Source organism: Oreochromis aureus, linkage group 15 (assembly GCF_013358895.1).
Source record: "Oreochromis aureus strain Israel breed Guangdong linkage group 15, ZZ_aureus, whole genome shotgun sequence".
In the NCBI taxonomy this organism is placed as follows: Eukaryota; Metazoa; Chordata; class Actinopteri; order Cichliformes; family Cichlidae; genus Oreochromis; species Oreochromis aureus.
Genome location: NC_052956.1, coordinates 23,621,438 through 23,645,892, shown reverse-complemented (window position 1 = coordinate 23,645,892; position 24,455 = coordinate 23,621,438). Strand labels below are relative to the sequence as shown.

Sequence of the window (24,455 nt, the reverse complement as noted above, 5' to 3'; positions counted from 1 at the left end):
ATTTGCATCAGATTTCACTTTATCTTCTCTATTTCTCTCCACAAACACTAAAACGACGCCTCCGTCCTATTACCTGCAGCTCCAGCGTAAATGTTTATGGAAATGGCTCGTCGGAGCAGGCCAAGTGTTTTCCATCAGCGGCTCTTTGCAGTAATAATACTGCAGTGTTGATGTCAGACCCACCCTGCCTGAAGAGGGGAGGCTAATGGCCCCTTTCCCCCGCTGCATGAACCAGTGAGGAGAGGAGGGAGGGTAGAAAAAATCTAATTCACCTTAAATGTGCTGCTGCAGGGCTGGGAAGCGAGAGGGCATCTGTTCAGAGAGTCCCCATTAAAGGAACATCATGTAAGATCAACCACAGCGCAATTATAGGGAATATGGACACGAGTGAGAGTCTGCGAGGATCACACCTCTCACACACCTGTTGGCTTTTGGTGGTTTCTTCACAGCACTGTTTACATTTCAGTCCCCACTTTTAACATGAAAACTCAACTATAGAAGTTATTATTATTATTATTATTATTATTATTATTATTATTATTATTATTATTATTAGTAATATTATGTAATATTTTATATGAACAAAAACAGTGAGTGACAGTGCACATACCCCTCAGTGAAAGTACATGTTTATAACAATATTAAAATTAAAATTCATAATATGTGACAATAATATTAGAGTAGTATTTGCAATATCAAAATGCATAAATTTACATATAAGTCTACTCAGTGTCTTAAACTTTACATTAGAAATTAAATATGAGTCATATTTGTTATGTATTTTGTGGCTGTGGTTTTCCTTCATTTTTATGTTGGTACACATATTTAAATTGATAGTAAATGTTTAAATATAAATTTAAAAAGCTTTTATTGATATCCTTAAACCATCCATAAACTCTGTCATATAAGAGCTTATCAGTGTCTTGTAAGGTATCAATAAAAACATAGGATGTCATTATTAAAATTTGTTGTACAAAATGTTAGATTTTCAGCATGACCAAGTAAAGCATGTCTTATTTCATTTAATCTCCAAATCGTAAATAAACACAGCCATTAATACAATTGCACAACAAATAACGTTCTAACATTTTACATTGCACATCTGATGTATTTAGGCTGTGAAATATACACAATATAAAATACAATAAACACATTTAACAGATAAAACAGATAACTGAACAAAACTAAATGTTTTATTTTGAAATATTAGAAATTATTAAATGTGTTTCTTAAAGTTGCTTATTTGTCATTTTCTCTGTGTTAAAAGTTTTAAAGTAAATTATTAATTCATTGACTGCATTAGAGAACTTTAGAAAATATGAACGTGTAGACAGTTTACAAAGTATAACAAAAAACAATCTGATAAACATGAGAAGAAATAACAACGGCTTATACTGATTTGATGTAAATGAAATAAAAAAGTAATAATTTTATAGAATTTTGATGCTTTTCTGCCTGAATATTCATTAAATTAACTGAGAACATCCTACAACTGTTTTGTAAAAATAAATAAATGACACATTTTGAACAACAAAACAAAAAGCATGTGAATAAATAAATACAGAAATATAATAATAACAAATAGACTGATAAAGAACAGCAAAAATTATGATCTGTGTGGCAACAGAAACTTATCACTGACAAGCTTCAGAGACTTTCTCAGGAAGCAAAGATTGTTCAGCAGTTGATTTATACTCATGTTAATTTTAAAATACCTGAAGCTCTGCATATTAATATCCCTAATAACAAAAATAAAGTATTAAGGAGGAAATATAGATCCCAGTTTTCAACATTATATTCCACTTACATAAGTGGTGAATATAGTCCAGGAATAAATATTTAATTTATTAATTTATAATCCAGGTGAATCAGTTGTTTCCATTATCAGGACCGTTGGACGCCTGCAGTACCGTCTCTGACCCATGGGGTCACTGTGGAGTTGCGAGACTCTTCAGAATGCTCCGGAAATATTCGACATAAACCGGAAAAGGTACACAATGGCTACGGCCAGCAGCATGTAGCCAACGCATCTACAGTTACGATCTTGTTTTAATTAAGCTGTTTTAATCATTTCCTACTTGTTCGTATTTTAACCGTTGAAATAGAAACGACTGTTTACCGGAGATGGGAGTTCCGGCGTTTTTCCGTTGGCTGAGCCGAAAATATCCATCAATTATTGTGCACTGTGTGGAGGAAAAGGTGAGTGGTTAGCTTTGAAAGCTAGCAGCCTGTCCGAGGAACATTATCGGGAAGCTTTTTAACACTCTTCTCGCGCATTTGACTGCGTTTTAATCGCTGCACACAGCGGGTGAAATTACTACGGCAATGTGAAATGTTTTGGCGAGAGCGGAGACGATAAATCGAAGTTCGTGCAGTCTGTGTTTACTTACACGTGACACTGTAAACAAAACTGCTGCTGTGTGAATGTTTGAAACGCACGCGGAACTTTAACCTGAGACAACAAACACACGAAGTGTTTGGATTCGTTGTTTTTGTATTGTTAAAATTAACAATAGTTATAATTATTTTACTGGTCTGCTGTTAAACAGTACTGTGCAAATGCGTTAAGCCACCCCTCGTTTCTTTATGTTTTGTTGCCAGGAAGCCAGAGTTTCTTTAAAAGTGCTCTTGAGCAGCTGTTCTCTAGGTTTTCTGAAGGTCTTTCAAGGTTTATCTTTGGACATTGGCTGCTTTTGCACTTTGTTTTCAATTTTTCTTCGTTAAGACTCTGAAGCAATCGCGCATAGAAGGAACCTAAGTCAAGGGATGGAGCAGAGTTTTCTACACATAATGGACAATTAAGCATAGATCCAATTTTGAATTGTATCTGTATGCTGTTTGTTACTCCAGCCTGTTACAAAAACAGATCATTTGTTCCTATGACTTTAGCTGAATCTGCAAATAAATGTTATATATCCTAGGCGTTTTTTGCACTAACAAGCTGATTCACAAAGAGCTATTTGCCATAAACATTGCGTACAAAAGTAAAAAAAACTGTCTACAGCATACATATCCTACGTAATCACAAAGCTTTCTGACATCTGTGCTGTAACCTGACATGTATGTCTGTAGAAATGTCGCTAGGTTCTGTGTGAGTGCAGCTCACAACAGCTGAGGATGTATTTTTGTCCAGAGTTGCAGCTCTGTTGCAAATAAGGTTATTTTTTTGTTTCCTTTCATGTTAACAGGGGAAGGAGTGTAATGGAGTTCGTATTCCTGTTGATACAACAAAGCCAAACCCCAATGAGGTGGAATTTGACAATTTGTACTTGGACATGAATGGGATCATTCACCCCTGCACGCATCCAGAAGACAAGTAGGAACCGTTCTCAGTTTAATCTGGACATAAAAGACCGATCTTCTGTGTTTACAGCTCAGTTCATTTCTGATATAACAGAAACATACTCCCTGTGAGGTTTTTGCTTCCAGTGTAATTTATTTGGAAATTAATAATTTCATTGAAACAGTCTTTTTTTAAATTTGATATAATTATACAAATTTATACATATATAAAAGTTCATAAATTCTTCCTCCACAGACCGGCTCCCAAAAACGAGGACGAAATGATGGTTGCCATCTTCGAGTACATTGACCGCCTGTTCAATATCGTGCGGCCGAGGAGAGTTCTCTACATGGCCATCGACGGAGTGGTAAGCTGCTGCCATTAACAGAAACGTGCAGCTTTTTTCACTGATGAGCATTTACAAGTTTTACTGTGAGTGAAGTAAACTTGTTTTCAGTGTTACGCCGATCTGACAGTAGCTTTGATGTAAACTAAAGTTAACTCTGCCCAGGCTCCGCGTGCCAAAATGAACCAGCAGCGCTCTCGACGGTTTCGTGCCTCCAAAGAAGGGGTCGAGTTGGTGGAGGAGAAGAGTCGCGTGAGAGAGGAGGTTATCCAGAAAGGTGTGTTTTATTTGCCTCTTTGACTGCTGGACTGAAAATATGGGCAATATATTTTAATGTCATATTCAAAACGCTGTAATGTTAAATGCGTCAAATTTGATGCATGGGGTTTTTGTAGGTTTTTGAGGGCTGTGCATCATCTGTGTGTATTTTTTCCCCAAAAAACCTAAATTAACTGATTTTTAAACAATAAATTGCAAAGAAATGGCAGATATACCAAATATGATCAAAATTAAACTTGCATATGCAAATTGATTAATTGATTGTTTGATTTTTTTTTTTAATTATGAGAAGATTTATTAAACACTCCAGTTGAAAAAAAAATCTTCTGCCAATTATTTCATAGTTCAGGCATTAAAGGGGAAAGATTAGACACTGTAGACTTTTTTTTTTTTTTTTTAAACAGGAAGTTCATATTTAAAATTGTGTCCATCTCTCAGGGCACACGTGGAGACAGATTGTCATAGTACAGTCCTGCAGTCAGATCCTGAAGCAGCAGAAGTCCTTAATTAAAGATTCTCTAGGCAGTCTTTGAGATGAACATTAATAATGCAGCAAATATAAATTTGCCCTATACAGACAGTAGTGGAGCAGTGATGAGCTTTCCTTTTTAAAAAAAGTTTTTGGTAAATAGTGTGGCGGCTTCCTCACTGTGAAACCTCCTCAGCTCTGTTTTTTTTTGTTTGTTTGTTTGTTTGTTTGTTTGTTGTTGTTGTTGTTTTTTCAAACCCGATTTGATCAATTTCAGCTCAGTGTAAAAGTCTGCAGATTTTTATTTCCCCTCTGTTTCTCTCTGTGCCCAGCTTGGATAGGGAATACAGCCACATGGGGGTAACTCCGCCCTCTAGTTTCTTCTCAGTATAATATTAAGATTTTTTTTCTTTCCATCTACAGGAGGTTATCTTCCTCCGGAGGAGATTAAAGAAAGGTTTGACAGCAACTGCATCACCCCAGTAAGTTTACTCCATCCAGTGAAATCTTGCCTAACGTTTATTTACTTGTAACAACGTAGTTACAGGATTTGTACTTGAATGGATGATTCAGTGACTTTTCTCTGCAGGGAACAGAGTTCATGGACAACCTGGCTCAGTGTCTGCGATATTACGTGGCCGAAAGACTCACCAACGATCCAGGATGGAAGAATATTGTTGTGAGTCTAATTTATGGCCAGATGTTACCTGTCCACAACTATTTCTTTTATAAAATAAAATGACTCAGTTTAATCATCCTTAGTTTCCTCTTTTTTGTAGTTTTCAGCTCTTGGTATTTTGCATTTTCAGGCGCTAATCTTCAGTTTCTCTGTTATCCAGGTCTTCCTGTCTGATGCCAGCGTCCCAGGTGAAGGTGAACACAAGATTATGGACTTCATCAGGAGACAGAGAGGTACACTCTGAGCAATTCCAATGATTTAATTAAAGGGACCTTTTATGATTATTTCACCTCCACATTTTTATGGTTGGCTTTAATGAAGAAGCTTTGCAATACTTAATGTTCAAAATAATCTCCATCTTTCACTGGGTCTTGGTGTAGTGCCTCAGTGTTTTAGGTCCTCCCTCTTTAAGCCAACTTTGTTCTGATTGGCTGTCGCTCCCAAACTGAAGGTTTGTGCCTGAGATGACCATATTAGGGATGTCTCATCTCGGTGACATTGCACAAAGTCAGCAGCAGGATAGATTGGAGCAGTCTGAAGCTGAGCTTTGACATATGTTGACCTCATTGTTTGAATCCTTGAAGCCATTTTTTATGTAAGATCGTGTTTGTGATAGAAGAAAAGAAAAAAGCACAGTAATTCCCCTTGAATGCAGCTGCACTGCAGAATCATAAATATAAAAAGCGAAAATATGGGATGCTTCTGAGTGGATTCATTTTAAGTACTCTGAACTGTAGTGACAGATTCACAGTTCAAAGTTAAAGTGCTGTTGATTATCAGGTTGACTCTTTTATCTTGAAGTCAAATTTGACAGGTGACCTTTGATGACCAAACATCAAGCACGAGTCTTCACCACACACACACACACACACACACACACACACACACACACACACACACACACACACACTCTCACTCACTCTGTCTGATCTTCTGTTGACTCGATGTTTATGGTCGACTCTTGCAGCTCAGCCCAACCATGACCCCAACACACATCACTGCCTGTGTGGAGCCGACGGTAAGCCTTCAGATCCGCCCTCTTAAAGTCAGGATAAGTGCTCTTAATAGAAGCCATTTACCTCCTCTGACCCAGCATATTCAAGAGATCTTGTTTTGCTGTCTGAATGACTAATTTATATTTTCACCAAGTAGTCCCCACTTTGACCGTGTGTTTTCGTTGCATGTCAGCTGACCTGATCATGCTGGGCCTGGCCACGCACGAGCCAAACTTCACGATCATCAGAGAGGAGTTTAAACCCAACAAACCGCGACCTTGCGGTCTCTGCGGACAGACGGGCCACGAGATCAAGGCCTGCCAGGGGATGCCCAGAGAGAAGCAGGGGCAGGTGAGAAACACGACTCTCAAGTTTACGTCCCTGTTAGCACTGCTGTCTGAAAAAAACAAAGCTTTAAAGCGTAGTTTGAAGATCCACGATTTGAGTGAAAGTCTTTGACTGGAACATTTGTTTGTGCACATTGCAAAATGAGCTGTGCATGGTTTCAGTGTAGGAGCTGTTTAAATGGGCCATGTTTGTTGTCCTACAGGAATTTTAACTGGAACCACCTCTCGACCGCGTTTGTGGTGCTTTTTGGAGCATTTTAGTAAAATTACCTGATAGTTGTACTATCGCGCTGACCTAGAAGTTTGTGGTTTGGTTTTGCTGAATGAAATTTTAACATTTTATCAGTCTGTTATTATGCAATTAGCATGTTTCTGTATCTTTGTTACGCCTGCACAGTTTACGGGTGAAGCTTTAAAGCTTCATAATAACTTAGGACTCCACCTCTTGTCCAAATATGGTCATTTCTGGCTCAAAAAATACTGCTGAAAAATAATTGATGTTTGATGTCCCATTGCTGGCATTTGCCATTTAAAGTGCACAGTATAAACTCTGTCAGCGGACTGAACCTATGTCTGTTTTACAGCATGATGAGTTTGCAAACACGATGCCGGCGGCTGAGCAGGAGTTCATATTCATCAGACTGTGTGTTCTGCGGGAGGTCAGTCACTCAAACTCAGCTTTCTTTCTTTTTAGTTGTTTGTTTTAGGGTCAAAATCTCACCTTTTGTTCGCAAACATGAAATCGATCTAGAACGATCAAATTTATGTGATCCAACTGGAAGGGTTCAATGAGTTTTACAGAAACAAACACAGTGTGTTGCCTTTGTGGTGCTTAAAATGATGGTTCCTAACCTCGGGCACCTGAGAAACAAGTTTGAGGAAGAGTAAGAATATGAAATAATGTTTTGAAAATTAGTTACATGTGTTTAATATATTCTGTTCAGTGATTTATAGGTCAGCTTTGCTGTAAGATTTCAGCCTTACCTTGAACATTTTCTTTGAATCATCAGCTTTTCTTTTTTTCTTAGAAGTAATCAAAGACGGACTGTAGAGGAATGTTCTGCCTCTATCTCTTATGAACAGCATTTGAACTTGAAAGCAGGAGCTAAAGTGTTGCTTCATTGATAAAATGACCTTCTCAATCATCTCCATTAATTCTTATGTTTTCTTTAGTACCTGGCCAGAGAGCTGACCATGGCCAGCCTGCCTTTTCCCTTCGACTTTGAGAGGAGTGTAGATGACTGGGTCTTTATGTGTTTCTTTGTTGGAAATGACTTCCTGCCACATCTTCCGTCCTTAGAAATCAGGTGAGTCTTAGTTCATCGTCCAAAAACTGCTTTATATAGTTCTTTCATCAGGGAATCAATCTGAAACATGCTGTTTAAATGTGGTGTCGATTCAGGAAGTGGTAACAGGGATGTCTGCAGTGAAAGGTTATTCAAGAACTTATTACGAAGCGCTGTCATAAGTTTACTTTTATAATACCCAGAATGTACATACAGTTACTCACCATGATGTAAAAGGGGAATCAGAGAAAACAGTAGGCTGACTTATTTAATTATTGGGTTACAAATAAGCCACAAATTTCTGTCTCCTCCAAGACTTTATTCGGGTGAATTGATTTTTATATTTTTATTCCTTATCTTATTAGAATCCATCCATGTTTTTTCACTTGATAAATAAATAATAAATTTCAAATAAATATAAAAAAATCAAGTGATTTAAATAATAGATTTAATGAAATATGTAAAAACATAATAATAATTAAAATATAAAAATGGGCAAATATGTAAACAACTGAAATGAATAAAATTAAAATTAACAAATGTCCTGGAGAGAGTATTTTATTTATGTATTTATTTATTATAGGCTGTAATTACAAAGCCACAAGTTCATCTCATAGCTAATCAACTGTCAGAAATGTTATATTAAGTGCTGTATCCACTGTATCTCTATTATTATCTTTATCGTGTTTTTCATACTCGTATTGTTTTAAAGCTTTTTATGCTGTTATTTGTTTGTGCAATATACAGAAGGTGGTTTTTTTCTGTTGTGTAAATAAAAATGAGATTTGTATGTTCAGTCTTCCTTCCCTATTAATGAAATGAAAGTTGAGGAGCTTATGTTTGCGTCTTCTTCTCATGGTGTTTTTTTGTTTTCCTCAGAGAGGGAGCGATAGATCGACTGGTCGGAATCTACAAAGACGTTGTTCACAAAACTGGAGTGAGTGTCATCATTTATCTGAGCTCTGCAGGCAGCTGTGTCCAGGGTTTTTCTTTTATCTCAGAGGTTTTAACCAACGCTGGAAGAAAAATGATATCATTGTTATATATAGATATAGGTATCATTGTTTTTGAACAGTTGCACTTAATGTGTAGAGTCACCCTGTACATGCGTGTTTCTGCAGGGCTACCTGACACAGAACGGATACGTCAACCTGGAGCGAGTTGAGATGATCATGCAAGCTGTTGGCGTTGCCGAGGACAACATCTTCAAGAAACGCAAAGACGATGATGTGATTTTCATAACTTTCTCTCCTCAGATTTAGACTTTTAGACCTGAGAAGAAGACGAGGAAATGTTCGATTATTTCTGCTCTTTAGGAATCTATTTTATCGTTCACGATGTCCTCTTCTTTCTTTAGGAAAACTTTAAGAGAAGAAACAAAGAGAAAAGAAAAAGAATGAAAGTGAGTATGATGAAAATGATGCTGATATTTTGGCTTTATAGTTTAAATTCATTTTATAGGATCTTTGTTGTAAACTTCTCTTCTCCTCTTTGTATCAAGTAAACTTTTCAGGTGTTTCTGCTGCTAATGTTTAGCCTTTATTTTCAATGCAGAGTCACCCCGAAGGTGCAGAAAACTTAATGTATCATTTTCTGCCTAATCAGCAGTATCACTTTCTAGTTCGAGTTGAACTCAGATGGAGAAGTTTATATCAAGAGTCTCATTTTCACGGTTACTAAAGACACTATAAAGCTATAAACACAGCATGCAATTAAAATGAAGCTGATTTAATCAGTGTGAATCAACTTCACCCAAAAACAAAGCCTAGAGTAGAAGTCAAAGTGTGACAGTGTTTCTGTTTTACTTACGCATGCCACGTTCCTGATCAGTCATCCAGAGCTGCTGCTCTTAGCATTTCCACTCATCCTGATGTTCCCTAAAAGTATTTGAAACTACACAGGCTTTTTTAGTTTTGAGTTGTGATAGTTTCATTCTTAAAGTTATGCCCTTGAGTTGAGATATTCTCTCCATGTTTCTGCAGGCGCAGCAGCAGGGCCCTGCCTACCTGACCACGGGTCAGTTTGCCCCTCATGCCCTGGGGAGAAGAGACCGACCCGAGGCTGTCCAGAATGCTCGGCACCAGGCCTGTGACATGAGGATGCAGTCAAACATGGTAAAGCTGGGTGTTTCTATCAGATAGTTTGGTTTGGTTTTGTGTAAAATCTTTAAGCACTGATGGTCACAGTTTGGCAAAACTCTCACTGATTCTTGTGTAATGTTGTCGTGATCAGTCATTCTGAGATTTTTCTTGCTGAAGAAATACGAGTTACTACTGAGCTAGACCAGCAGTCCATACATGGTGTGGTCCAATCCAGCATTGTGTTTTTCATAGGGGTCCATTACACTCAGTATTGGTTTTGTTGGGCACAATCAGACCTCGGGTCTGTGCCATTTATACCAACACTGAGGGCGCGAGTACACTTTGCATTACTCTGACTGATGGGTATCGCCACTCAGACCAAACCACCACATGGGTGCTCATGTAGCAGGAGAAGAAGTCAAGACGGAAGTTTCTTCAACCCACGCAAGGTTACAACGAGTGAGAGGCGCACAATCGGCCAAAATAACACCAAAACTGCAGCCAGTGGATGTGACGTCACTCCTGCTGTGTGGCACCATTTGCGAGGGCGAGAATGGCAGGAATAATGGACTCATAAGTCATGTGATTATTGTATCCTGTACTGTTTTGTTTGAAACCTGACATTTTATTGCAATGAGCCATGGAGTCCTTTTCTTTTCTCCCCTCAGAATGCCGCTCAGTCCTTGAAGGCCATGATGAAGAATGGAGGCAATGTAAGTTGGCAGATGTATATCACTGTGTTAACATTGACTCGCTGCGTTAGTTTCCAGCACCATGTTTTTTGTTCTTGGACTCGAGCTGTGCATGTTTTATGCTTCCAAATAATCCTTATTTCCCTTATACTGAGCCTCAGTGGAGCCCCCTCTGTTCATCCTCTTTTGAAACAAGCGTCTTTGCTCTTCTCCACGCCCAACTTTCTTCTGATTGGTTGCCCCTCTTAAGTGGAATATAAGTGGGAGGTCACACTGAGAGCTGTGTGCCTAAGTTGACCAAAATATGAGTTGTGAATTTTTATCTGTGGTGCTGGTTTTTATGTGTTCAGCATCTTTTTAAAGTGTGTCGAGCCATAAATAACCAACAGAAACCAAACCACTGATGCGCGGGAGAGTTTGTGTCCTCACCATTTCGATCCCCTGAATAATCTCATGGTCTCTCCACAATCTTCTCTCCTCTTCTTCTCTCAAGTGTGTGTCTGTTTACACCTGCAGGGGCTGGAAAACACCCACTTAAGGACTCGGGGGAGTTTAATTCTGCTGTTTAGATTATTGGGAAAAAGGCTTTTTTTTTTTTCCCATAGAGATTCTTCTATCAGTAAAATATAAAAATGAATTTGATTTAAATGCTGCTCTGTCAGTCAGTTTATGCGTTTCCTCTCTGCCATCATTTATATTTGGAGAAAATGGCAGCCTGTTTAAAAAAAAAAAAAAAACCCAGACGCACGGCCCTGAACTGAACAAAACGCCAGCGTCTGTATTCTAAAGTGTCTCCCAAGTTGGTAAATTTCCTGCCGTCGTGCAGCGTTAAATTTTATCGGCTGTCAATAGGCGACCATACATTAGCACATGAATGAAAAGAGTACAAAGGCTTCAGGGGGGCAAAAAAAAGGAAAGCTTGTAGCTAAGGCAGCGGATTCAGTGTCCTTCAAACACAGACAATACACACGTATATGCAGGAGCAGCTTTACCGGACGTGAAAGCATATAGTCGACTCATTGTCAGCAGAAAGGTCTTATAATGCTCAGCATTTACTATGTAATATATTTGTTTCTCATATAAAATGTTTCATTATAGCAGTGTATTAGGCAGTATTTATATACCCTTTTTTAAAACGATTAAAAAAAAATAATTACACTTCATTTGAACTACAGGAAATATTGATCAGTTCAATCTTTTTCTTTTGTTTTTTCTTTTCAAAGATTTTGTTGCTTCTGTTGGTTGAATAATACATTTTAAAACTGATGCACTTAGTTTTTCTTGTGCTTCGCAGAGCTGTGAAGGACGTCTTACTGCATTTTAATATTTTTTTTATAGACTTTCAAATTTACTACTATACTAGTACTTGGATAAGAGATTTTTGAAAGTATTACATTAGTGACCTGAGAATCTGTTCTCTTTAAATGAAACAATGATATTACCAGCTTAGACGTGTTTAACTAAAACGGACATTGTACAGGATTTTTTTTTTGAGTAATATTAAAATGCAAAGCAATCGCTTTAGATTGCATCAGATATCAAGAATGAACGCCGACTGCTGTGGAGCACAGCTCAGTGACCATAAAGCTTGTTCAGGAAATTTTAAAATATTCTGCTATTTCCAGCGACACCCCAGTTTGATGAAACTGTTTCTTTGGGGAGAATTTGAAGGTTTTCGTGTGCACAGGCAGAACTGTTAAAGCTCGGTGCAAACACTACAACACTGCTGCTGTGTGAAAGGAAAGACCGCTAACCTGTTGTGTTTGAAAGTGCTTCAACTCATGCTCAAGTAGTCCAGTCAGGGTTTTTATGTAGAGAAGTGCAATTTAAGTTCCTGATTATTTTCTGCCATGGTCTCGGTCTCATCTGTACATTTTCTTCTGTTTTTTTTTTTTTTTTTTTTGTGTGTGTGCATGCGCGTGTGTGTTGGGGTTTAATCACCCTCGGTAGTCGTCTGCAGGTCCCAGTGACGGTGCAGACAGCAGGGGGGTGAAGAGGAAAGCTGATGACAGCGATAGTGAGCCGGAGCCTGAAGACAACGTCAGGTAAATCCTTACAAACTAGGTGGGCGGGCTCACAGCAAAGGGTGGGAATCCTGTGTTTTAATCTAAAGTGAATACAGAATCTCCCCCCAATTTCTTATATTTGCTAAACCCACATTAATTTCATTTTTAGAATAATTAAGCCTACAAATAAATTATCCACAAGATTTCTTGGTTCCCCTTTAGACGATTCAAGCAAACAAACCTCACGTGCACCGAATCATCTTGTTCTCTTCTGTAACTACTTCATGTTTTCATTATATCCATAAACTCATGTTCCTGTAGTTTGTTGATCACAGGTATGCAACATGCAGAGGTGTACACTATCTTCTAGATAGACTTCTTCATCCTACCTGTATATGCAATAAACATTTAGAACAGGATGTTAGCTTGTGCACACATTATCTTCCTATAAATATCTTCGTCATCCATTATTTGATCCCAAGTCTTATTTAGTCTTAAATCTTATTGCAGACAGTTAGATTCCAGACTGACGGTTTAATTTCAGGATATATTTTTCCCCCGTTTCTCCTCTTTGGCTCTATTAATCACGACAGCGCTCTTATGCTCTGCTCATTTTCCACATCATAAGCAAAGCATATATGAAGGAGCTGCTGGAGACCACTGCAAAGAGGACTAAAGACCACAAAATCATCTGCATACATAATGTGGTTCACTAGAAAGCTGCTATTCATCCACCCACTTTCAGCTTCTTTGATAAGTCATCAACATATAGATTAAAAAGAACCGAGGCTACAGCTCCAGTAAGCCTGAACACTCGTGATGAACACTCATGGTGTATTTGGGCACCCCTCTTTTGACTCAACATACTTTTTTCCCCCTGTATTTATTTACAATTAGGAATGTGCACACAGGTCAGTGAATGTTTGGCTTTAAAGCCAAAGTGGTTATCAGTGGAATTAATAAAGATATTTATTTAAAGCTTGGCATAATTTAAACCTCAGCTGTAGGCCTGTCAAGACTCCCTGTCTTACTGGGTTTATTCTTTTTTATGATTAAAGTATCCCAACAGCGCATAGAAATGTGATTTTAATCATTTTAATAACTCATACAACTTTTGTGAGCAAGACATTTTTTAGTTTAAGTTAATTATAAGTAAAGTTAATCACAATCAATTAATTATGGAGTGAAAACAACATTTCATACCACAACTTTCACTGACTTCTCAGGAACAAACTCTCAAAGTGCCCACACCAAAGAGCTATGCTTGAATTAAACCTGCTTTTAAAAACCACCACAACCCGAATAATACTCTGCAAGTAACAAAGCTGGCGTGTCAGACAGGCTGCTCATTGGCTCCTTTCTCAGCACATTTAGCGTCTCTGCTGGGCTCACACGGTGACCAGAAAACAGGCAAAACAAAACTGTATTTGTTTATGAGGTCAGTCATTTATTTCATCATTATTGTAAATCGGCTGCTGTCTGTCGAGTTTTCTTAAAGCTGTTTATAACTGGAAGCACCTTCATAACCACAAATAACCCGTAATTTGAATGCCCAGGGAACCGTGTGCGGGCAGTTAATAAAACGCCTTAAAAATAAATCTGTGCAGATGAACTTCAGTCAGCAAAGGTCGCTTTAACAAACAGAAGAGGAGAGACGTGCTCATTAATGCCACCGAGCTGCACCACAAGCTCTTTAACTCTCTGCCATCTCCACTGCGCACACACACACATATTAGTACGCACATTTGTACACACACTCGCTGCTCTGCTGAACAGCTCCCACTTCCCCTCTGCACGTGATTAATATGGAAAGCAGGAGCGTTCGAGTAAATTCCTCTGTGACGCACTCGTCAGAGCTGCTAAATCCATCGGGCTAAATTGGTATTCATGGAGGCTTTTCTCTCAGGAGTCGGCAGCTCCCCGTGGGCCGCTCCGAGGAGCCGGCGCGCAGATGCCGGACGACCCTGATTATGTGTGCAGAACGGCATCGCCGCCCCAATCTACCGCGAAGTCATAGCCGTTGAACTGTTCCAGCTGGTTTTTCAGCCTATAGAGGAGCCATTTATTTTAATGTGTTGTTCAGATTTACCTAAACTGTAAAGATTTGTTCGTGTCAGCCAATAATCAACAATGGATTTACAATTCTAGGCCATTGGCAGGATTTGTACCAATGGAATTGATTTCCCATATTCCCATCTTTATTATTAACTGAGATATGACGTCTTTTGTCTGGACATCAGTAGGTGGGAGCAGTCTAAAAAAAATTAGACATTGTGAAGTTGTTGGATGTGGTGGGGTTCAGACAGATGTTACTGATGTTGAATGAAAGCATGTTAGTGGAAGTCTGTAGTCTGGAGCTGTGTGCAAATTAATCCACATTTTAACCCCCAAAATGTTGCATTGGGCAGAATTCCCTCAAATGAGATTTTATTTAAAGGTCAGTATTGGGAAGGTGGGTGTTGATGCCTAATTAACTACTCCAAAGGTCATCTCCTGGCCTTTTGGACAGTCCACTGGTGAATATGAAATTTGATTGGCTGTGGTAGTTGACACTGTTCTGTTTGATCTCCAGTCACAATCTGCTTTAAGCTTAGCAGAGTCCACTGTGTGACTTCTGTGAGATCTTTGTTCATGATGCAAAATCAGTTGTCTTATGTTGCATTGTGAAAGAACTTCAGAGCTGTGCGGTTTGTGACATAGATTTACGGTGACCACCTCATGGTGTGATGTGTCAAGACCTACTTTTTTACCTCGTATCCGAAACTGTTCAAATATCCCCAGCTTAGAGAAAAGGATCCATTATAGGTCCTCTTCTGTTTTCTATTTGTCTCTAAAGGAACTGGAAATAGCCACGACTGGGCTCAGTGCCACTGGCTGTCTGTTATACATGTGCTTGGTTTTATGGATCAGCTCCACAATATATGTGGGTCTTTTAATTCCATATTTGGCTTTCAGGTCACTGAGGTTATCCTCACAATAACTTCTCTCACCTAACACTTAAAGAGCTATCGGTCCTTTACTGTTATTACCCCAAGCACATATAAATATGTGGAATGGCACATTCCCGGTTGCACATGTTTTTATCTGGAAATATTTCTAAATTACTCTTTCTATTATTCAGGTCTAAGGAGCTCCTGGTTTTGTCAAGTTCACTATAAGCGTTGTCTTTCTGCTGTTTTATCACTTCCTGTTGTACTAAATGTGCTGTATTTAAAAAATAAATAAAAAAATAGAAAAATAAAGTGTCTCCATTCGGCTCTCTACTGACCAACTGAGAGGAATGGCACACTAATAAACACTAGCACTGCTGTGACCTCAAAACAAATTTCAAGATGGAAGAAAAACATGCAAAACAAAATGCAGAGCACTTACCATCAACTTCACAGTGCCACATTTTCTGGCTGTACTACTACTAAATAAGACTGATTTGTGCACACACACTGACAGAGATACTTGTTAATTATTATTCATTTGAATTCTTAAGGAGACTGATGACTGAATTACTTAATAATAACCCCACAGTGTGGTTTCCAAAGAGATGACTTAACTCTCAGAGTGGGCTTGTGTGTAATGTCTTTCTTGGTTAGTGCTGTTGGTGAAGAAGTTAGTTCAATCTTCTGAGTGAGTGTGACCACCCCTGTGTGTCCTGCAGGTTGTGGGAGGAAGGCTGGAAGCAGAGGTACTACAAGAACAAGTTTGACGTGGACGCGACAGATGAGGATTTCAGGCGGAAGGTGGTCCAGTCGTATGTGGAGGGTCTCTGCTGGGTACTGCGCTACTATTACCAGGTAACACTGAAGTCACACGGTGGGTTCAGTACTGTGTACAAACGAGCATGTCTTCAGCAGCGATGTGTTCTTTTTTTTTTTTTTTTTTTTTTTTTCCTCCTTTTTTTTTTTTTCCCTGCTGAGAAACATATTCTCACTGGTTTGTAAAGCCTTTACTTCACCCAGATGCTAGCTTTAGAAACCTTTTAATAGCTTTCTTTGAACTTTGAACCCCAAGCTTTCATTACATACCACGATCCAAGCTAAATTTCCACCTTTACAAATGGAGAGGCAGGTGTATTTAGTCCTTTTTTAATGAATTTATGCACGACATCAACCTTTCTGATCCTGTTTCTGAGTTACAGAATCAAATTATGTTAAGTTCCCAAATATTGCTGGTAAGGTTAAGAGTTTATTTTTCAGGGCAGTGCTTCTCTCCTTGAACTTCCACATACTCGTCTTTCAGTGGTTCTTTTTCTCTGTTTTTTGTAACTTTTTTTTTTTTTTTTTTAGTTAAGGTCTTATTTATACATGTGTAAAAAGATTAATCACATTAAGTTCTTGCTAACAAAAGTTAACGATAGCTTTGGTAAAATTAAATCAAGAGTGTGGCTGCCACAAGGTGAATTCTAACTTTTGGATATTTTAGCTTTCATGTAGACACTGAGGGGAAAAATTTAAGGTGAATGACGCACTGAGCAGAACTTTGTGCTAAAAGTGCAAACAAAGACTCACTAAAGTTTTTGAGGTGAAGCTAAAGGATAAGGATGCTTTTTTCTTTTTCTTGTCATTTCGCAACCTTAACCAGAACCCTGTGTTCTGAGAAACCTCACATTCAGAAACCTCACATTCTCAGTGAAGGTGATCCTGTAAGGCACATCGACTGAGTAACATGGATAAAGCCATTAATAGAATAGAATAGAATAGAAAGCTTTGTCATTGTGTTTAGCATACAGTGAGATTGGGAGTCTCTGTCCTGCTCGATGCATCAGGGTTAAGTATCACTCATTAGTTTCTGAAGCATTTGATCGTTCTGGCTTTTGTTGCTGTTTGCTGAAACCTGAATAGAGATTGAAAATGTGATGTCATTCAGGGGTAAAACCGCAAAGGATTCTGGGAACTCGTGGCAAGAGGTACTAGCGCACGCAGGCTTTCAATTGAAATCAGTTACACAGCGATAAAAAGAAACACAAAAAATGGCAAGAAGCTGTTGTATTATTAACTGCAATAGCCGGTCGCATGACAGCCACGGGAAGCCGACGGGTAAAGAGATCAGTTGTTATCGGATTATGTCGTGGAAGAGAAATTGTTCAAGCCATGTTTCCGAAGTAACAAAGAGCCGACGGATGGCCTGGATTGCAGCCATTCGGAGACCAAATATAACGTCCCAGAACACTCCAGCTCACATGTTAGTCTGCTCCAAGCATTTCCACAAAGGTCAGTGTTTTGTAGTAGTTAATACGTCATTTTTCATAACATAATTAGTGATATAGGTTACAAGCAAGTCTGGCGCTGAACAGAAATTGTCGCGCTATGCTCCTTTGTTTATTGTGCATAAATAGTGAATTGTCCTGACAGAATATTGCGTTTCGCTTCTGTTATTACCACGGTACATTGACAAAAACATATACTTTTATTCACAGGATAAAACAGTTTTTTTTGTATCACTAATTGCCCAGTACGATTACAGCATACAAGATTATTGTCACTGCTACATTTCTGTAATGCGTACCAGAAATTATTTCCACTACTAATTAATTACCGTTGAGCTCAAAGGTCCTATTAATAAACGGTTAACGAATGTGTATTTATGAAGACGATTTGTGAGACTGGTAAACTTACGATACACGCACGATGGTCTTTCGTTCTACACGGTGCATTTCAAGGTCCTGTACCCATCCGTCTGTAAACTGTACCTGGGCTTGTTGCAGTGACCTGAAGTTACTAAAAACTTCATGAGTGTATGCACTCACTCCAAGAACCGTATAATTATAAATATGAGCGTGGTGAAAGTTGGGCAGCACGCTAACGTCTTTTGTCCACTCTGTGTGCTCGTAAGGGGCTAACCCTTTCACTCCTTTGATTTTTTTCCTCGTATCTTTTCTTTGACTTTTCATCAAGTCTGTCTTTATGCGGACCGGCATTGTTCTCCTTCGTTTTGTACATACCTTTTTGGGGGCAAAAAAAGCAAGAAGGTATTGGAACCGGAGAATGAACGTTTTGCGGTGCTGCAAATGCTTGCGTTTGCTGCATTGCTTTGATTGTTTTGCCACCAGTGCCCGGCATGCAATGCGCGAAAGTCACGTGGTCTGTCAATCTCTATTAGAGGAAATGGGTGGATCTGACTGAGAAGGGCACTGCATGTTGACACTTTTCCTCTGCTGTATCCTCGATTTTACTTTAAATACACAAAATGAACATCATGTTGTATTCACATATACTTTAAACTAGCAGCTGTGCGCATTAGCTAACCAGAAGGGACTTTGCTGAGGTCATAAACAAAGTGTGCAGGAGGGTGACTTTCCTGTAGATCTGGGTACAACAGGAGTTGTTCATGCAGTGAAAGGAGTTGCCCCCTGCTGGACATTAAAGATAAGTTGCTTTCATTTTTCACCACAAGCTTGTAGAGATAATGGGAGAGGCAGCCTAGTGCGTGAAGTCTTCTCCAGGTCTGTGTGGAAACGAGCTTCATGGCCTGTGAAACTTCCATTGATGGTAAAACCTGGTTGTTCAGTATATTCAGGTATTTACCTGACATAATTATTTAGGAAATTAACATTGCTGAGCCTTGATGTGAGCAACTCATAAAACTGCCTTTCGCATGCTTGTATTGTTGCTGCTAGGCATGTGCTTAACTTAATTTGATGTTCTTTTCACTGTGATGTTCCTGTCACTCTAAATCAGGGAATATCTGGGCTTATTAGACCACATGACCTTTTTCTAATTGTTCCAGGGTTCAGTCTTTATGCTTCCTAAAAGTTTCAAGCCTGTTTAACAGTTAGCTTCACTGATAGCTGGTTTTAAGGGTACACATGTGTTTAGTCCCAACACCGTGAGGTCTATTCGTATTGTATTTGTGGAAATGCTCTTACTTTTACTATTATTAAACATAGCCCTGAGCTCTTCTGATTTATTTTTAGATGATTTGATTTCACCAAACTGTTAAATGATCTCTGATAAGAAGTTTTTTTTCTAACCTAATTTCTTCCTCAAGGAAGTGCTTTTGTCCTTACAAAGATTTTTAATAGTGTGTTGGAGAGCCTAAAGCTCAGTCTTCAGACTGGTCTGACTGTTCGGTTTCATTTCTTTAACTACTTGTGGTCTTGTATGAAGTCAGAGAGAGGATGTCCTTAATGTGGTTAAAACCTTTTGTTTATACGGAGCAGCCAGTGAGAAGAAGTTCGTTTAAGGGAGAGCAACTAAAACGGCTTATTTCAGTCAGAGGGTGAACTGATTGGAACGATAAGAATAAGGACTATTCTGAACTGTGAATTATGCAAAGCTACTCTAGTAGAATCCAAGAATCAAAATATGGAAATGAGCAGAATCAGATCAGAACCACTTGCTTGTTGTTTTTGAAGATGATTTGCATTTGAATAGGACTCAGAGGAAAAATGTGTGATGATTGAAAACATGAAAATAAAAGATCGCTACAGCTTAATCTTTAATCCCGCCTGTCCACACACCTGATAGGAAGTAAACCAAAGCCTTAATGAGGAGTCGGTACACTTATTGTTGCTGAGCAAACATGTCCGAGACAGAAGAGCAACCTTCACTTCCCACAACTCACCTCTGAGGTAACAAGGTCCTCTGATAAATCCACCTCACAAGTCCTCACAAGTGAAGATGACCCAGGGACTCTTAACTAGTGCTGGGCGATATGACCATATATATCGTGTGGACGATAGAAAAGTGTCTATCGTGCCATTTGTCTTCTATCGTTTCTATCATTTCTAACCCTAATTTTATAAATTATTACATAAAATATATCATTAACCCTTTACAACCGGTCGGAGCAGGCACTTTGCGTTTTGCCTAACTATTTTTTAAACCCTGTAGAACTGGAACCACGTAAGGTAGCGCAATATTTGTTTTTTTGCATATGAAACGGTAGGAGTTGTACTTACATCTTATTCCATTAGCTTGCCCTAGGTCACGGTTTCCTTCCACATATAGCTTTGCAAAAATTGCATAAAAAGCACTTCCAGCAACAAAAACATAATATTCCAGAAACACGCTTTGCCGATCCGATCAGCTGTTCATAACACTTCCTACGTTGGAAAATAACTCTGCGCGAACTATCGCATGTCCGCCATTACCTGTCCGAAACCGGAAGTGGCGTCATTTTCACGGAAAATGTAGTTTTCTAGCTTCAAAGCCTATATTGGTGTTTTTAAAAGTCATGTTTGACTTTATGCTTTTCTGTGTCGTTTCTGGGATGCTTAGAAGTCAAATTACACTGTTGGAAATAGTTTATTTTGATGCACATGCTGTGTTCTTGCAAATTTGCATCTATTTATTTTCATTTTTCCTGTAGTATATAAAAATTAGTGTATCTCAAAAATAAAACTATGAAGACACTCAGAATAAATTTCTCGTGGTTGGAAACTATTTTGTGCAACTTTTTTGTATTTACAGTTTTGAGGGATAAACCTCTTAAATTTCTCTAACTAGAAATATATGTAAAAGATAAAACAAAAACGATTTTCAATTTTTTTGTAGTTTATTGCACTTTTTTGCAATTTATGTAGTTACTATGGACTTAATGCTTACATATTATTAAAATTTGGGCTGTAACGGTTGTATTGATGTATAGCAACTAGAAATGCTCCCACAAATGGCACTACAGCATGTAAAATGTAAAGATAAGCTCTGGCGGACTTGGTTCTATGGTAGGTCTTAAAGGGTTAAATAGCCTGTGGCAAATATATTTGTGTTGTCTTCTCACTATACATACTCTTAACTTTATGCAAGAGAAAATAAAGTATAAAAAAAATGATATTTTTCGCAAAGAAACTCTGTCTTGTGTTTTTGACACATGGTGCTGCTTTACGTGCACCTGGATTTGCGACATGCTTTACGGTAACTCAAAACAAAGACTGCACCCTCTCCACTCGCTGTTTACAGACTGCATACTTTCCAGATGACCACAGGTCAGGTGGTATATCGTGATATATATCGTTATCGTGATATAAAATAATTCATATCGTGATAAATATTTTTTCCATATCACCCAGCACTACTCTTAACTGTTTAAAAATGTGTCCATGACCATTGTTGGGATTTTTTTTAAAAAGGGGGAAAAAAAAATGAATATGTGTTTTGTTGCGTTTAGATGATGCTTCCCCAGATGAATGACTCTCACTTTTATTATGATTTACTTTGTTTTTATTTTAGTTTTACTTGTTTGCGCGGAATAAACTCGTGTTCAGCTCACACTGAGATCTGCTGCTGTTGTTTGCAGTGTGATTATACACTAATCATTGTAGTGTTGTAAAATATGGATCTTTATGTTGAAATGAAATAATCAGCTGGGGGCCCTCTCCAGGAGAGCCAGGGCGCCTCAGGCTGAGCCGGGGGGGATTTGTCCTGGCTGATTGTGCTCCCCTCGTATGCACACTCTGTCGACTCCACACGCTCGCCAATCCAAAGCCCGTCTCAGGGGGCCGCTCTGAGTGAATTCATTAGCGGGCCCTCGACGGACGGAGACGTGTCTGCTCTTCGCTGCCACACATTCACGCTTCTCCTCGCCACCGACGGAGTTAACATCAGGCACACCTCACCGAGTGATCGGGGAAGACCGAGCTCAGTTTATCCCCGCTCTCTCGCTGCTTTTCATCACAAGGGCGAAAAACTGATTTTTTTTTTTCCTCCAGTAATCTGTTGGATGTACAGAAAAGGTCTCCTCTGCCAATAATTAATTTCTTTTCAACCGAATGGCCACAAATGACAGTTTTCCAACTAGCAGGCTGTTCTCTGATGGCAGTTTGAATGTTCATGTTTTGTTGACACTGGTGATTTAGTATTTTTATTGTAATTTGCGGCGGTGCATGCAGGTGTTAATGGGCTCTACAGGTTTACATTTAAAGGACTGACTCTGGCATTTTTGAAGGGCAAAGTTGTCGGGGTAAAAGTCAACGAAGGGAGAAACCTGTGTCCAAAATAAAGTAGCATGTTATTTTATTTCAGGCTGAATGAAAGCTGAGCTTTATTTCTTCAGTTTAAAGACGGTCGAGCTGTTTCCTGATTTCTCTGCATTTCATGGCTGATGGACCCGAGTGTTCCCAGCGTTGTGACCTTTTTTCTGATTTAGTTGAGCTGTACAAAAACCAAACTATATGAAAGTTATCTAATGAGCGCATATTACAAAATAAATATAAGCAGAATGTTTGTGGTGAGCCCTGACACATTTCAAATCTCCTTAAGGATTTGATGTTGCTCATCAGTGGTGATAATTATACAGGGCGACTTTTGTTGTTCTTATAACTTAAAATGCAGATGATCAGTTTAAAATGTTCCCGTTTTCCAAACTGTGTTAATCACTGGGGTAATATTACTGTAATCTTTCTTGAGTTATCTGTCATTTTTCTTCAGTATTTTTATTGTTTTTTGTTTGTTATGACATTACAAACAACTTATTTGAGAAGCTGGACAGTAACTGGATCCTAAGTCAACCGATTCAGACGTACTTTCATACTTGGAGTCGTTAAACATGTGCAGATTATGAACCAATGAAATATCATATTTTAAAATGGTTACATAAATAAATGACCCACAAGTTTACAGTTGTCTACTTTCCAGTTTCAGAAACAAATCATATATCGATCACTCAACGTCGATGTTAATAACCAGTGAACAAATGATATTCTGTGAATATTTCAGTGCCTCCCTAATAATTTTAGTTAAGCGTCAGAAAATCGTTTTCTTTTCAACATGTGGATTTTAAATCAGTAAATTCAGTTTATCTAAAAAGTGATCTGTTAATGAATTTTTGATTATCTGACTCACCAATGTGAACACAGTGTGAATAAATCACCTATTTATGTATTTAAACTGAAAGGTCTGTGTATGTTGAATCTGTGGCTCCTTCATGTACTTTAATAACATGTTGAGGTAACAACTTTCACTTCCTGTTGTCAGCTGCACTGAATCAGGACAGTAAATGTATTTTTTTTTGTTTTTCCCCCCCCTGTTGTTGTGGTTCGTGAACTTTGACCCCGCCAGCCTCCGCCACAAATGAACCGAGTCCTTGAGACAAAACATTTTGTCATATTACCATAAATGATCTGTGCGATCGTCCGAATGTGGCGATCAGAGCCTCCTCTGCCTTTTATCATGGTAAAGGGCCGTATTATCATTTGAATGACCACCTTTAATAATAGAGTGCTGGGCTTTAAAGCTGAGATTGGCTGAGATGCAAGGATTGGTGGATTTACCGGAGGACCTCGTTTTCTCAGAGGTGGATTGTGGGAAGTGAAGGTTGTTCTTTGGTGCGAGGCATGTTTGCTCAGGAAGGATAAGTGGTCCAACTGCAGAGTGACGACTTTTTTTCTTTCCCCAGAGCTTTCTTCTTCTTCTTTGTCAGCAAACATTTCTGAAACACAGAACAGAGGAAGGTGATTACATTTTAGATGCAAGAGCCTCTCAGCAGGTGTGGGAGAGATTTATATATTTTCTTTCCCTCAGAGGCATCGTGGTTTGAACTACAGTCTAGGTTTTTCTTTTCTTTTCTTTTTTCACTCTTTCAACCCCCCCCAAAAAAACAAACTAAAAAAAAAAAAATCTGGCTTATCTGAAAGTGTAGAAAGTTTGAATAAAAAGCAAACGCTGTCTGAGGATTCAGTGAAGGGTTTAAAATGTCAGCGCTGCCACCTTAGACTGGTCAGATTGGATTTTAAGCTTTGTGCCGCTAAAGAAAAAGGGCAGAGAAAAGCTTTCTGCTTCAATTTCAAAGTTGCTTTTAATTGTTTTTTCCCCTCATCTGGGTGCTTGAGTTGATATCGTGCCAAACGAGCTAACGCTAAATGAAGGGAACAACAATAAACTAACACCAACGATTAAACTGAGCAGAAAATGAGTCACCAGATTTTATGAGAGTTATGCCTGATGTGAGTGACTGAAATGGGTTAATTTTGGGATTTTTCATGTATTTTTATTATTATGAAGTGAATTTATTATCCAGGTAAGGGATAAAGCCACTAAGAACTACACTGGGGAGATGTGGA

The 24,455-nt window shown here is 38.6% G+C and overlaps 1 protein-coding gene across 1 annotated transcript in view; it reads left to right on the top strand.

The window, feature by feature from the left end:
* Positions 1-1,993: 1,993 nt before the first annotated feature.
* Positions 1,994-24,455, top strand: part of xrn2 (5'-3' exoribonuclease 2) — a 46,602-nt gene continuing 24,140 nt past the window's right edge. The window contains exons 1-18 of the mRNA XM_031751576.2: positions 1,994-2,199; positions 3,189-3,316; positions 3,539-3,650; positions 3,795-3,906; positions 4,801-4,859; positions 4,967-5,056; positions 5,217-5,289; positions 6,024-6,074; positions 6,245-6,402; positions 6,983-7,057; positions 7,572-7,705; positions 8,564-8,621; positions 8,806-8,913; positions 9,042-9,086; positions 9,667-9,798; positions 10,434-10,478; positions 12,408-12,502; positions 16,116-16,251. Coding sequence (XP_031607436.1) covers positions 2,125-2,199; positions 3,189-3,316; positions 3,539-3,650; positions 3,795-3,906; positions 4,801-4,859; positions 4,967-5,056; positions 5,217-5,289; positions 6,024-6,074; positions 6,245-6,402; positions 6,983-7,057; positions 7,572-7,705; positions 8,564-8,621; positions 8,806-8,913; positions 9,042-9,086; positions 9,667-9,798; positions 10,434-10,478; positions 12,408-12,502; positions 16,116-16,251 — 1,686 coding nt within the window. The 5' untranslated portion in view covers positions 1,994-2,124. The remainder of the gene's footprint in view (positions 2,200-3,188; positions 3,317-3,538; positions 3,651-3,794; positions 3,907-4,800; positions 4,860-4,966; positions 5,057-5,216; positions 5,290-6,023; positions 6,075-6,244; positions 6,403-6,982; positions 7,058-7,571; positions 7,706-8,563; positions 8,622-8,805; positions 8,914-9,041; positions 9,087-9,666; positions 9,799-10,433; positions 10,479-12,407; positions 12,503-16,115; positions 16,252-24,455) is intronic.